We start from the raw sequence: 16,499 nt of genomic DNA on the forward strand, positions 1-16,499 counted from the left end.
ATAGGAAAAGTTGTAAGAGCCAAATGGTCAAAATGAACCATGCTCATGTAGTTGGTCTAAACCCAGGCGCAAAACATGAACACATGTATGACTTGCAAAGAAAGCTCTCCTCTTTACCGACATCTTATATCCAAGAAAGATTTCCTCTATTTTGAGATTTATTACACAAACAAAGTTAAGATAAAATCGACTACTTTTATATCGAGTTCGAGCAAGTACTCACTCGACCATTATGCCTACGGGCTATATTACTTCGAGTTCGAATCATTCACTCGACTACTAGGCCCACGGGCTACTTTTATTTCGAGTTCGAGCAAACACTCACTCAACCATTACGCCTACGGGCTAATTATTTCGAGTTCGAATCATTCACTCGACTACTAAGCCTACATGCTACTTTTATTTCGAGTTCGAGCAAGCACTCACTCAACCATTATGCCTACGGGCTATATTACTTCGAGTTCGAATCATTCACTCGACTACTAAGCCTATGGGCTACTTTTATTCCGAGTTCGAGCAAGCACTCACTCGACCATTACGCCTACGGGCTATATTACTTTGAGTTCGAATCATTCACTCAATTACTAAGCCTACAGGCTACTTTTATTCCAAGTTCGAGCAAGCACTCACTCGACCATTACGGTTACGGGCTATATTACTTCGAGTTCGGATTATTCACTTGACTACTAAGCCTACGGGCTACTTTTATTCCGAGTTCGAGCAAGCACTCACTCCACCATTACGCATACGGGCTATATTATTTCGAGTTCGAATCATTCACTCGACTACTAAGCCTACGGGCTACTTTTATTTCGACTTCGAGCAAGTACTCACTCGACCATTATGCCTACTAGATATATTACTTCGAGTTCGAATCATTCACTCGACTACTAAGCCTACGGGCTACTTTTATTCCGAGTTCGAGCAAGCACTCACTCGACCATTACGCCTACGGGCTATATTACTTCAAATTCGAATCATTCACTCGACTACTAAGCCTACGGGCTACTTTTATTTCGAGTTCGAGCAAGCACTCACTCGACCATTACGTCTACAGGCTATATTACTTCGAGTTCGAATCATTCACTCGACTACTAAGCCTACGGGCTACTTTTGTTCCGAGTTCGAGCAAGCACTCACTCGACCATTATGCCTACGGGCTATATTACTTCGAGTTCGAATCATTCACTCGACTACTAAGCCTACGGGCTACTTTTATTCCGAGTTCGAGCAAGCACTCACTCGACCATTACGCCTACGGGCTATATTACTTCGAGTTCGAATCATTCACTCGACTACTAAGCCTACGGGCTACTTTTATTTCGAGTTCGAGCAAGCACTCACTCGACCATTATACCTACGGGCTATATTACTTCGAGTTTGAATCATTCACTCGACTATTAAGCCTATGGGCTACTTTTATTCCGAGTTCGAGCAAGCACTCACTCGACTATTATGCCTACGGGCTACATTACTTCAAGTTCGAATCATTCACTCGACTACTAAGCCTACAGGCTACTTTCATTTCGAGTTCAAGCGAACACTCACTCGACCATTATGCCTACGGGCTACATTACTTCGAGTTCGAATCATTCACTCGACCATTATGCCTATGGGCTACATTACTTCGAGTTCGAATCATTGACTCGACTAATAAGCCTAAGGGCTACATCGCTTCAAATTTGATTAAGTCGTTTTAATCTTTGTGAAAACATTTGTAAGGCATGAAACAGAAGCAAGTCGGCAGAGTTGTCTATATACAAAATTGTCTACATGATTGATTACAAACGTAAAAATTAAGAACTAAGCTTCCTGGTCATCCTCAGGAGCGGTTGCTTCTCTATCAGGCTCTCCCCCGTCCTCAGATCCGCTCTTGCTATCATCATCATCATCGTCATCAGAAGCCAAGGCTTCAGCTTCGAGCTTTTTAGCCTTTTTTATCTCTTCAGCAAGGTCGAAACCTCGAGCGTGTATCTCCTCAAGGGTCTTTCTCCGAGACCGACATTTAGCAAGTTCGGCAACCCAGTGTGCTCGAGTGTCGGCAGTATCCGCCGCCTCTCGTGCCTCCATCTGAGCAGCCTCGACATCAGCCCGATACACGGCAATGGACTTGTCCGCCATGACTTTCGACGACTCAACCTCCGCCTTGGCCTCAGCAAGCAGTATTTCAAGCTCCTCGATCCTCTTAGCTTGAGCCGAACCCTTTTGCTTGACACTTCGAAGCTGAATATTGGCAGATAATAATTTGGTCAAAATGGTTTCTTTTTCCGCAGCCAGGCGGTCGATAGTCTCCTTCCACCGATTACATTCAGCTTTGATTTGATCGACTTCTTCCCGAAGTAACCCGATATTTTCAACCTTTTGCTGTAGTTGAGATAACGAATGGTTAACTTCCACAGTTGAGTCAAAACCATACTTTAACAGAACGAGGCTCACCTGCTTATCTAGTTCGGCCTCTTCTTCACGAACCTTAGCCAAATCTGCTTGGAGGTCCTTTATAGCCTCATCCTTTCGGCTGCAAAGAAGCCGCAGGGCGTCTCTCTCCCCCGATACTTTTTGAAGATCGACCTCACACTGGCTAAGGTCGACTTGAAACCTACTAATGGCCTGCACAGTAGGGAAAGAACACAAGTCAAATTTAGAACAAAGAAACCAAGTACAGTAAAATCATTACCCGAGTAATGAAGCGTTGAGCCTCTTCTAGTAGAAGAGAAGCGCCACCAATATCGGAGGCATCATCGACTCCAGTAAAGCAATCCCGAAAAGGGTCCCCTACACTAGAGCCTTCGCCCATATCGGGGGGTCTTTAATTCTCGAGCTTCCTTTAACGCCTCCTCAGAAAAGGTTGGAAGAGAAGGCAAATGACCCACTATCATAGTCCCAAGCGAATCACTCGGGACGCTCCAATCAAGACTCGGGATACCAGGACCGACCCCGACCGGTAAAGCCACCATCGGCTCAGAAGCTATGGCGACCTCGATAATTTTCGCAGATCGGATCACCAAAGCCGAGGCATCATTTTCTTCTTCTTCTTCTCTCAGTCGTTAGATCGAGTCCATCGGAAGAGCGACTGCCTTCCTCCTCACCCTTTGAGTCTTGGGCTTGGGGTTCTCTAACCGAGAGGCAGCTTTTCGCTTCTTATCTTTTCCCAGTTTCGGGACCGGAGACTTGGTTCCTTCTTCGCCGCTCGAAGGCCTCAAAGCGGCATCCTTGGTTACACCTGCATGAAAGGAAATCGGTAACGAATGGAGCACAAAAAACACTTCGAAAGAACACGAGAAGTAAACTCTTACTATGATTCTTGGCCTCCCATCTACCTTTTGCCAAATCACGCCAATTGCGTTCGGCATAAGAGGAAGTCGAGGCTAACTTCCGAACCCAATCCTCGAGGTCGGGTACCGCTTGTGGCATCCAAGGGGAGGCTGTATATCGGAGAAAGACATCAGAAAAAAATCGAAAAAAGATACGAAAAACAACGTCCTATGAGAACCACTTACGGTTGAAATTCCATTCCTCGGAGAATGACATCTTCTCTTCTGGAATGAGGTCACGGGTCCTCACCCGGATATAAAGGCCCATCCAACCCCGATCCTTATCTTCGTCGATGCTCGACATCAGAGCCTTCGATGCCCGACGATGAAGTCTGATTAGTCCTCGAAAGAGTTGAGGCTGATACAATCGTATGAGGTAATTCGGGGAAAAATTCAGCCCCCCGACCTTGATGGAGAAGAAGCGAAGTAGGATTACTATACGCCATAGAGAGGGATGAATTTGACCAAGGGTGACCTGGTATCTTTTGCAAAAATCAATGATCACCGGGTTGACGGGACCCAACGTGAAGGGATAAGCGTAAACACTTAAAAACCCCTCCACATGGGTGATGACGCTCTCTTCGGGGGATGGAATTTGCAACACAACCTCGGAACCCCAGTTGCAGTCTTTCCTAATAGCCTCAAGATGACCCTCCATTATCGAGCACATGTACATCGACACATACTCGTATCGACCCGGAACAGATAAAGGATTCTCAACCTTAAAATCGATCTTCAGAGTACACAGACCGGGAACATACTCATAGGTAGACGGCTTCACCGGCGCCTTGTCGCCGGACGACCGTGAGGAAGAAGCTTTCTCCTTCTGAGGTACAATTTTTGATGTTTTGGCCATTGATATGAGAGGAAGAAAGGCAAAGGAAAGTGAAAGGTTGACGACACCAAACTCTGGTGTAGATGGCTCTGCAAAGCGACGAAATAGAGAGAAAGGGTACGAAAATTTGGATGAGTAAAAGCGTAAAAGTGGTAAATATTAGGTGGAAGGGTTATTTATAGGCTCGCATCATGGCGGTTCAATATCAGAGGTGGCCGACTGCCATCTGACACACATTAAATACCTTGAAAGACTAAATCGATGGGACAACTATCACATACGTTATAATCGATCCCTATGAAAACGTCAGCTTATAACCCGATCGAACCGTCGAAAATCATATCGATTCTCACTACATCCTTCCTGAGAAACGAGTGGACTATTTGTATACGGTCGAAATAGATTTCGGCCTTCCTACGTTCGATCGAGTTCGAGTGGCAAGAAACCGGAGTGGGATTTTGGGAGTGAGTTCCGAAGACAGCACAAACGAGCCTCAAGTCCGAAGGCTGCTCGAGGAGCCGGCTCGATAATCTTATCGAGCCCATGACCAAATCGATCTGCAAGGCATTGCTTCGAGGTCAGAAATGCGCCATGCCTACCCCGAAGGTCGAACTCAAGCCAAAACCAAGGGCTCGACCCAGTAACGAGTTCGAGCCAGTATCGAGCTCACAGACAAGAGCCGTTACAACCGCACTAAGGGAGAGAATCTTGGCGGGAATCAAGGAAGAGACAATTCATCATGGGTCCTCCACTATATGCTTTATTTTATTATTTTATTATAAATAAAATAATAACCCTCTATTATAAAAGGGGGAATCCTTGTAAGCAACAGGGACACCGAAAACACTGTAACAAAAGATCATTTCTCATATAAAAAGATATCTTCTTGTGCTTGTTTTACTTTATCTTACTCATTCTCTTTGTTCATTATTCTCATTCTCATAGTCAAGAATACACGTATTTCTATCTCTTTATACGATTTGTATCAAAATGTATCACGTATCTTTATATCCATACACAAATTTAACATTATCTGATTTCTCTGGTAAACATATATATTTTTCAACTTTACCAAATACATTAGTATCATACACGTAAAAATGAAAGATGCGTGAGTAATATTCATAGTATATATATATATATATATATATATATATATATATATAAAAATATACATCTTAACATTAGGACCTAAGAATAAAATGTTAATTGTTACAACACGAGGTTACAACAAAAAGGCAAGTTTATAGTGTCCAATAATGCACCTACAGGAAAGGTTAACAAAGAAGTAATTGAATAATAAATGATAGAATTACATCATTCCAACTTCGAAGGCAGTTTAAAAGAAGAAAAATGAAAAATGGGTTGGAGCAGTTTATAATATTTCCAAATTTCGACGCTTAAATGTGATTTTAAATCTAATAACAGTTGAACACATTTTGAAATTGCTCCCTTCACATATAGCCACATTTTTTAAAAAGAGAATATAGACACTAATGGTTGTTTTAAACCATTATATAATCTTTTGTGTCTTTAAACATTAGTATTCAAAGTCCATCAACTCGAGCACAAAAAGTTCATTAAAAGAGTACAACGCTCTGTACCAAGAAATCTTCATTTGTGAAGTTCTAAACAAAACTTTTCACGTTTTCTCAATTATATATAAAATAGGTTTTGTAGCACGTCATGAGCGTCGACTAAGAGGCGATTGAGCAACACAAGCGAACCGCCTTGTATTGCTCCGCCACAAGGTAGAACGTTGCGAAGGTAATCTTGTTAGGACATCTCCAACCTTTACCTTCATTTTGATCCCTTTTGGGGATAACTTATTCCAATCATTTTTCCATTATTTCCCCCAAAGAAGAATAATTTTTTTTATATTTTTCTCTCTCTTCTATATTATATTATTATCTTTTATTTCAATTTTTATTTTTTAAATTTCATTAAACAAATTTCATCTTTTATTTTTATTAATTTGTAATTTCCATTATGAAGACAATCCAATCAGAAAATAATCGGATGGTTGATGCGATGAATAATGCAACCGAAGCAAAAAAAGAAGTTTTGGCTGTTCAAAAAGAAAAACTAAGAGTAAAAGAAATGAAAGAAGAAAATAAAGTTTTAATGATGGACGTGGATTCTATTGTCGATCCAACTCGTCGTGAATTTATGCGACAAGAACAACAACGAATAATGTATAAAAAAAGTCAACAATATCCACACCCACAACCACAACAATTCTGGGCCACATTCACTCAATACTATGATGATTTTGGTGTATCTGGAAACGACATACCTCCCTACTAAGTTATTATGCTATTTACCGTAGTTTCAATTTTTATGTATTTTCAATTTTCATGTATTTTTAATTTTAATGTATTTTTATTTAATATATTTTTAATTTTTATTTTTCAATTTTAGCAACATCTAATATTTTATATTCGCACCTTTCAATTTTAGCAACATCTAATATTTTATATTTGTACCATTTATTTTTTGAGATGATTATATATTTTTTGTACAATTATAACTTATAATAAAATTAACTTATAATTTTACATAAAAATAATAAATACACGAAAATTAATTTATCAAAATTATACGCCAAAGTTAAGATGTAAAATTAATATTATAAAGATATTACATAAACATAATTAGGTATATATAAAGAGATAAATTAAAAGAGTTAAATAATAAAATAATAATAAAATATGCATAAATAGTAATGGGGGAGATGAATAGTATACCCCATATTTGAAGGAATACTATTTATCTCCCATTTTGGGGGCAAAAATAAGAGAGGGTTGGGACTTTATTATAACAAAAATTGTTCCCCTTACGAAGAAATGGGTGAGGGTTGGAGATCACCTTATGGATACTTCCTATCAGATGAAATGGAGGACCAACATACATATTTTCACCAGAAATTTTTGGATTGAAGTGCTCGTCAAATGCACTAGTGCATAACTCATCTCACCACACCCTTTAATATATTAAACCTTATAATCAAGGGAAAATATCAAATTTGACATTGTATTATACTATGAAATTGAGGTTTTCTGTCATTCATTAAAGTTTAGTATAATATATTACCTCTGTATGTAGAAAAAAAATTTATTTTTGCCTATGGCCCCAACAAAGCTCCAATAAATAATAATAGTCAAAAGTTGAACGGCAGTTTTGAGTTTTTTTCTTAAAAAAATTAAAATACTCGAAATCTACTTATTTCACGCGAATATTTCATTAGGACTCTAGGGTAGAATATAAACTTCTTTTTAGCGGTAAAACAAGTGTAAATTACACAAAAAGAATTTAACAAAAGGTAAAGATATTCAATTTACGATAGTACAAGGCAAATTTGGACATTTTCCAACGAGACATATTTTGACATAGTTATTTATAAATATACTCTCTTCGTCTCAATTTGTTTAATACGGATCTTATGAATAAAAAAAATAAAAAATAATTTGGCTCACGAAATTCAAATTGTATCAATAAATTGGAAAGGAGGAAGTCAATGGGTCCCTTCAACTATGGCGAACCCCAACTCCAGTAGAGAAGTAAAGTTGGTGACAGATCGGTGAGTCACCGTATAGCAGCCTTATCCAGAGTCTTCTAAGCTAAACTCTTTTTAACCCTCCTTCAAATCTTGTACCTTTTCAATTTCATCATTCATTTCTCGCCCCTTCATCCTCTTCTCCGTCCTTAACCCCCGCGTCTCTTTTTTATAAAACCTTTTCAAATCTTTGTTAGTAGGTATTATTTTCTCCGGAAAATCCGTCACTTTTCTGGGGAAAATCTCATTCTTTTCTTCACTCAAATCCTAGATTTAAGCAGCTAAAAACAATTGCTTTTTCCATTTTTGGGATTTTCATTTCCCAATTCTGACCTTCAACGCTCGTGATTTTAAATAATCAAGTTCTTTTTTGGTCAGCTGAATTCGTTTTAGCAACAATTCTTTCCTAGATTGAAGCTGCCCCAAAAATCTCGCGTTTCCCATTTTCTAGGATTTATTTCCTTAATTACTCCGTCAAATTTTCTCCTCAATTTATTTAATAGAAAAATTCTTCTGTGTAAACTCTGAGATTTTTGATTGAAATAATTATTTGGAGTAGAAGAGATGACGATTGTTTCATTACCAGGAAGTTCAGGGTACTTGGATGTTAGTAATAGGAAAGTAGTGTCTTACTTCAGCAATCCCTATGTCTTGGGTTTGACTTTCGTTGCCGGTATTGGAGGTCTCCTTTTCGGCTACGACACAGGTAACCAAATAAACAACTGCATATTAATTAGTAGTAATAAGTAAAAATAAGTGTTACCCTATAATTTTTTTTTTTATTGTTCTTATTCCACTAAATATTTACCGTACCTTTTAAGAGGAGGGTAGTTTTGACCATTTTGAAAAATATTATTCGATTGATGACTGGTTTTGCTTAATCTACCGATGAACCTTGATTTGGTTTCTACATGTGCAAGTAGTTGTATAAAAGCTTGTAAACAGCTGAACATTTTTTGGCTTTAATTTGGGGCTCTAGTTTGATAACTACTGTTTTTTTCTTCAATAATAAGCGAAATTCGAGAGTTTTTTTTTAATCCGTAGATTGCCTACTATTATTTTGCACGTGAGGCTCAATTCCTAATTATTTTTGTTTATTTATAAACTCGGAGTTGGTGGACTAGACAATTATTTTATTGACTGGATTAGTTGCTTGTCACATTGGTATAATAAATTGTAATAGACATAATTCAAACAAGTTACTAAATGAAAGATTAAAAAAAGTGAGTGTATGCTGACCAATTGGCAACAATGGCTTCCTTGATGTGGTCTCAACCAGAAAAAAAAAAATAAATAAATAAAAACACATTTTATGGGATATGATGAGGTGCGATGTTATGACATGAGTGATAAAATAAGTAGCATGAATCTTTGACACGAAACTGAATTATATTTTGTTGTAAAGCAATTAAAATTGACTGCATTTGTTTTCTCAGTGTAATATGTATTCTCACGTATCTTTGACTTGGCTGCAGGAGTAATATCTGGTGCACTTTTGTACATTAAGGATGAATTTCCCGAAGTCAATCAAAGCAGTTTCCTACAGGTACATGAGGCTGGTACAACATTATCCTATTGTTATTGGAGTTATTTAAAAAAAATGGATGTGACGGGGAGTGGGGGTGAGGTTGGAGTTCAAGTACTATAAATAGATTGTTTTCTTAGTTCCTGAGAGAAGTATGTACTCGTCACCTCGCGTACACGGCCTTCATATGACACAATTAGCAAAAATGACTCAAATCCTAAGGGGTAGTTCCCCCACACAAAGTAAGGCAAGATACTTACCTCAAAGAAGCTCGACCGATACTCTAAAATGACCTTCTCGTGTGAAACAACCCCAGGATGGCTCAAATCTAGCCAAAATAACTTCAAATCATAAATAAAACTCATAGGAAACAATTCCGGATACTAAAGCTTCGATCTTTAATTAAAACTAAAAAGTCAATCCACGGGCCCGCACAAAATTTATAAAACCCGAGCACCAATTCCAATACGAGTCAAACCATACCAAATTTATCAAATTCCGATATCGAATCTCCCTCAAATCCTCATTTTACATTTTTGAAAGCTTTTTACAAAATTCTCATTTTTCTTCCATTCAATTCACAAATTTAATTCACTAATTCAAGGCCTACAACTTTTCATGTCGTTCGACCCTCGGCGGTGTACATATTATTATGGGGTCGGTCCGTACGCCTCGACATTTCTATAAAATACTCTTATGGGATCGGGTCATTCACCTCGGCAGCGTCGTGCGTAGTATTTGACAAGAAACCAGAGTTTCCGTGTGTTTTGGGTCCTCTTGTCAGTTACATTAAGGAATTGTTCTAACCTTATCAGAAGAATTCCTGAAAGTTAACGTGCAAGGCAATCTAATATGGTCGAGCAAATGTGACACTTTTTTGCTTTAATGACTGGTGCAAAACTATATTCAATGTGATAATGCAATTGTGGTATGTAATTTATTTGCTATTAAATATGTTTTACTTTGCTGTAGAAGCAAACTTTTCAAATGTACTACCATTGTTGCCTTTGCTAATCTTACAATAAAAAGGATTTTCAATTGGCCATCTCCTCCCCATCTCTGCCGCGAGCATATAACACTTAAGTGGTCCTATTTCTTGTCGATTTGTTTTTCCCCCTGAAAATGCAGTTAATGATTTTGCAGGAAACTATTGTCAGTATGGCGTTGGTTGGGGCTATGATTGGAGCTGCCGCTGGGGGCTGGATTAATGACTCTTATGGACGCAAGAGAGCTACTTTATCTGCTGATGTTGTTTTCATCCTAGGATCTTTGGTAATGGCAGCAGCTCTGGATCCATACATTCTTATACTTGGACGACTTTTAGTAGGTCTGGGTGTTGGGGTTGCTTCTGTTACTGCTCCTGTGTACATTGCTGAAGCATCTCCATCAGAAATTCGTGGGGGGCTTGTGAGCACAAATGTATTAATGATTACGGGTGGACAATTTCTTTCCTACCTTGTGAATCTTGCTTTCACAGAGGTCAGATATTTCTTTCTTTCTCATGCATTTCTAAGTTTATACTGCTTTGACTTAGATAAACTTAAAATCAACAAAATCTATGTTGCATGTGGACAGGAGGAAACTATACTTGTCAAAGACATAAGCTTAAAGTGTTAAAAAGATATGGGCTTAGGGAATTAGTTGAGCTTAGTGGTGGTAAAATGATTAAAAGAAAACAGTTATCCACCTATATTATCCATTAAAAAATGGGTTGAATAATGATCTTTTTGGAAAAAAAGTCAAATATGCATAAGAACCATATTATCCACTTAGAAAATGGATAGCCAATGAGTTTAATTTTTACATTTGTAAAACCTTAAATTGGGGGTTCCTCAAGTTTGGGAGAGTAGGAATTCTCCCAAAAGTGATTATATTCAAGAAGTCATGGGTAATACAGATATCCATACTATCCGCAAGTTAACCCATTTTTAATCTGTATTAAATATGGGCCGGGTCGGATAATTTATTCGTTTTGTATTACCTGTTTTCGACCCACCCATATCCGCCCCGCCCCACCCCGCCCGTTTGCCACCCCTAGTTGAGCTTGTGGGTTAAATGTTACTATTATTTAGTTTGTTACTGTTATTTGGTAGTCTGCTTGAATTTGTAAACTGACTTTTATTAGTGTGGGAGTAAATGTCTTGTATCTTTTGTGATGTTTATACATTCATCTGTGAAGTATTACAGCATAAAAGCAGATAGGGTGAGGGAAAGAACAACTTACTTTTTGAGATTTGCAGATCATGTTCTAACTCGAAGAACGTTACCGAGAAATTCAAACTTTTGCTTCCTAATCTTCATTCACCGAATTTTTTCCTGTCAGAAGCTATGGTGAGATCAAATGGAATCATTACATAAGCTATTTGTTGAGGTTCTTTGAATCTTTTTCCTAAATAGAGCACAAAAAAAATTGTCTTCACTTGTGTTTATTATTTTTGGCATGAAAGGTTTCCCGTTGTGCAGTTCGGAGTGGCAGATCGAGATAGAATATGGGGCTTGCATTACAATATCTGCAATGAGTAACATCAGTGGAGGAATTGTTCTTTCTCACCTATGTTGTGATTTGTGTGGATATTGTCATCTAGCTGTTACTTTTTTCTGAAGTGGCGTTTATGAATGATTTGTGCATTGCCGACTACTAATAGATAAAAGTTAATTTGGAAAATACCCTGTGGGTTTTAGTAGTCTTTGTGAAGTTTCAGTTAGAAATAGAACATCAAAAATCTGCTTTGCATTCTTTGTTTATCATTTGTGGAATTGGAATATTCCGTGTGTTAAAAGAAGGAAGCAGCTTGGCATGCAAAAGTGAGTTGGATATTTGTGTTGCCATTGCTCCCAGCTTTAATCCAGTTGATTTAATAGGTGTATGATGTTTTGTTGGGATATTCTGTCTGTTTGCTCCTTTTATTTTTTGTTCTTTTTTCAAAGATATGCTTGATGAGTGCTGAACTTAATCTATATGCCATCACTCAAGGTGAACAGTACTTCGTACATCTAGTTGTCTTCATATAGAATCTACTTGCTGTTTTGTTTCTGGAGACGGCTGTACTTGACAGAAAATCAGAAATGTTGTTTAGACATTTCGTTCTGGAAACATTCCTTATGTATGTCATAAGGAGCTTATTTACTCGAAAAAGGCACGTTGTCCAAGTGGTCCTTGGAAGGACTTAATGGTGGCAATTTGCTAGTAAGTTCCTAATGCAGCAATCCCTCCATGTGATTAAGTAGGTGCAGCACTTTATCTTAGGACGTTGTTCTGGGTCATGTTACTTAACTACCTAGTTTGTCAGGTCCTCTTGACTGGTTGTCCTTATAACTAGATCATTCTTTTTGGGTCTGCAATAGTTCTGAGATTTTAGTCTGCCATGCATGGGTGGCTCTACATGAATAGGTTTATGTGGGCTGCAGGAGGATTCATGTTAACAGTTAATGTCTAGTTGTTTGGGTTCATATTACTTTTTGGATTTACTATTCTGATTTTTGTGGAGTGTCAGGCCCATAGAGATAGATGAGTGGTTGAGGAACATGAGTAATAACTTGGGGTGCAAGGTTCGAAGTCGGTTACAACATTCATTGCCAGTCCATCAGCTCTAGCCTTGGTAGGCAGGATTAGCCGACACTTTTGCTTGTGGGTTTCAGCAGGCTGCCTGGTGACTTTGTCTATGTGCACGTAAGCTATTACCCAGATACCACTATCATCTAATAGAATCTGCAGGGTATCAGATAAAAGGGATAGGTTAGGGTTCCTTCAGGGACATCTGATGAAATTGGAACGATACGGAGAAGGTTAGTATGGCCCTAGGTATAAGCTTCTCCTGACCCGGTATAAGCTTTAGTATGGTCAACAGCCCGGGTTGGTTAGTTACAATGTTTGGATACATTATTCTTTCACCAAATCTAGGGTCTTAGAAGTCCACCTTGTCGTCCCCGGTAGGCTACTAATTCTGCCCTGGAATATGGAAACTTATTCGTGTTTTAAAAAAACGAGGATAGTTTTGACTGTTTATTGTATATTCAAAGTGATGGTACACCTTTCTCCTGAATTTGTTCATTTCAAGTGTGATCTGAGTATTTCTTCCCGTATCTTTACCCAGTTTGTGCTTTTACATTGATAATCATTGTCTTACATTATCACAACTTTGTGGAGGATACTGGAATAACCATTCTGATAGTACATGATTGCTATTGTGTTTATTCTAATGAAATTGTTAAAGCATTCTTATTGATTTCCATTGCTGCGTGAATGTTTGAACAGATTCCAGGGACTTGGAGATGGATGCTTGGAGTGGCGGGAGTGCCTGCTGCTATTCAATTCGTCCTCATGCTGTTTTTACCTGAGTCTCCACGATGGCTTTACATGAAGGTGCAAATTCTTAACTTTGTGGGTAGTTCTTGCTAATGAATAACAATGTTGACTTAAAAAGACCTATACAGAAGGATAAAGCTGAAGCTGTCGCTGTTTTAGCTAAGATTTATGATCCTTATCGGTTGGAGGAGGAGATTGATCAGCTTGCTACTGCATTAGAGGAAGAACGCCTTAGAATGCAGGCTGTCAGTTACCTGGATGTATTTAGGAAGAAGGAGATCAGACTTGCATTCTTCGCAGGAGCTGGGCTGCAGGTATCCTTTAGACTTCTGTGATGTTACAATGATGTGTACCGTTCTTTTAGTTGAAGTTGCTTCCTCAGCTCTATCTTCTTATTTTCGTTTGAAGAGTACATTTGACTGTGAATTTTTCCCACTTGGGGATCTCCCTTGATCTTCAGCCAGATTAAGCGTGCTGCACGTAAAGATTTATCTATTAAATTGAATTCAAAAGAGCATGTGAACATGATGATGGCTCTTGCAGGAGCCTTTGACGGAAGTAAATTGAATTTTGAACTGGCAAAGTTGAAGCATTTTGTACACTATTTTCTTTGTTCCCTTAAAAGCGCCAACTACAAACATTTTTTGCAGTTTCCTCTTTACAATAGCATGAGAGGTCAAACATTTTTTGCAATTTCCTCTTTTACAATAGCATGAGAGGTCATTGATCATCGGAAATGAGCGGTCGTTGCTAGTTTATAATAATCACTTCTTTGAATATGCAGGCATTTCAGCAGTTCACAGGCATCAACACGGTTATGTACTACAGTCCAACAATTGTGCAGATGGCTGGCTTTAAATCTAATCAGTTGGCGTTGCTCCTGTCTCTCATTGTCGCTTTAACGAATGCCATGGGTACTATAGTGGGAATTTACCTCATTGATCACTTTGGACGCAAAAAGTTGGCTTTGACAAGCTTATCCGGTGTGATTGTGTCCTTAATTCTCCTTGCTGTAGCGTTCATCCTGGAGTCTTCTAATTCTAATTCAATCAATGTCGGGGGATACGGCTGGATTGCTGTAATAGGTTTGGCCCTCTATATTGCTTTCTTTGCACCTGGTATGGGTCCTGTGCCATGGACAGTGAACTCTGAAATATACCCAGAGTCCTATAGAGGAATGTGTGGTGGCATGTCTGCTACTGTCAACTGGATATCCAATCTTATAGTGGCACAGAGTTTCCTTTCCTTGGTCGAGGCTGTGGGCACGGGTGCTACTTTCTTGATACTAGCTGGTATAGCAGTGATGGCATTTGTGTTTGTCGTCGTGTTCGTGCCAGAGACCAAGGGCTTGTCATTTGAGGAAATGGAGAGGATATGGAAGGAGAAAGCTTGGGGCAATGGATCTGGCAAAGATGCACTTCTTGAGGCCAGAAGCTGATTAGAGTCTTTCAGCGACTTCATGATCAGTTGGTGCAGTGTAGCAGTTTGTAAATTATATAAAATATATATTATGGTAATGTCAATGTAATGTGGACAAGGGGCCTTGCAACTGCGTTATTAAAGCTTTGGTTGCAAGCTCCAATCCCTATGACGGAGGAAATATTTGGAGAGCTCTGTTGGTTATGAGACCAGAGAATTCCATATTTCCATTAGACTGTTTCGCTTTTTGTATAGTAAAGATCTTCAAGTAGAGCATCCGAACGTCTTTGGTCTGAGCTTCTTAAGTTGATGCTTGTCTTTTTAATTAGAGCCACTCAACATCAGGCAGGAATTACCTGTGGTGTTTGGGGGTTTGGCTATAAACCTTACCTTGCATGTTATATGTTATTAATATATCCAACAGGTTCACCTTTTACGGTTGTAGCTTTCCAAAAGGATTCTAGTTATGTGCTCCAAATATACTGTGCAAGTCAAAGGGGTATGCAGTTTTCTGCTTTCTTGTACAATGCACTTGACAAAAACTAATGTTACAAACTACAAAATGTCCAAGAACTTTCACTAGAATGTCCGCCATATCGCTTTCTTACTCTTCTTCATATTGATGAACATATTTAATTAAGAATTCTAGGTGGTCCAGTGGATGGATTAAGCTATTGATCATATCATAGGTCAAGGGCGGAACGAAGAACTAACATTTTTCTTCCTCTGTTCTCTACTAAGATTGTAATAGATCCGAGTCATCTATCCAATATGTGAGTAGTGGATCTTTATTATCGAATGATATGGGAGACAGTCAAAGCATCGATTTCAGCATCAACAGAAGAAAAGTACGGACCGATCGCCGGGAGGAATGCATGGTTCCCTGGCCTTCATGGGACGGACGTTCGCAGTCCTCCTCCATCTAATCTAACCCTAACTCTTCTTCATATTGATGAATATAAGATTTGCACCTGAACAATTGGCAGGCTGTCCATGTTGATTTGTTTTACTTTCATCAGTTCATTGGTAGGCTCAGAACATCATAATAGTACATCAATTGGAATGGTAATGTAACTGCATGATCCTCCATACTTGGTTAAAGCATCTGCAAGTTCATGTCCTTCCCTAAAGCAGTGTCTAATCTTATACTGGCAGTCTAAGGAGGGTGCAACTTCCTTCCAAAATATTGACCACTAGTGAAGAGTTCATCTCTAAAATAATATTTGTGTAGATTGCTTTTACACATGTATAAAGCAAAAGATGCAACCTGTATGTTGTTAGAGAAAACTTGAAGTGGAACTGCAAAGGCAAAAATCAAATCCCCATTGTTAAATCCTTGGTGTTTGTTTGAAACTAAACTTTTGGAATGCTTGCTTCTCTTTGTATGTTTGTTTGCATCTAGCTACGTTTATGTAGTTACTCATACTGGTTTTTGATTCATTGGGAGAATTGGGGGAAGGCTAGGGCATTTGGTTTGAAATAGAAAAGAGAAAAAGGGGTTTGGGGGGGGGGGGGGGGTTCTAATTATGAAAATGAATAGGGGTACT

The 16,499-nt window shown here is 38.7% G+C and overlaps 1 protein-coding gene across 1 annotated transcript; it reads left to right on the forward strand.

Annotated features, from left to right (window-relative positions):
- Positions 1-7,797: 7,797 nt before the first annotated feature.
- Positions 7,798-15,227, forward strand: LOC107770059 (inositol transporter 1). The gene is made up of 6 exons (XM_016589323.2): positions 7,798-8,408; positions 9,178-9,248; positions 10,371-10,706; positions 13,483-13,590; positions 13,662-13,847; positions 14,318-15,227. The coding sequence occupies exons 1-6, from the start codon at positions 8,267-8,269 to the stop codon at positions 14,969-14,971; spliced, it is 1,497 nt and encodes a 498-aa protein (XP_016444809.2). The 5' UTR covers positions 7,798-8,266; the 3' UTR covers positions 14,972-15,227.
- Positions 15,228-16,499: the final 1,272 nt, after the last annotated feature.

This window comes from Nicotiana tabacum, chromosome 22 (assembly GCF_000715075.1).
Source record: "Nicotiana tabacum cultivar K326 chromosome 22, ASM71507v2, whole genome shotgun sequence".
Lineage (NCBI taxonomy): Eukaryota > Viridiplantae > Streptophyta > Magnoliopsida > Solanales > Solanaceae > Nicotiana > Nicotiana tabacum.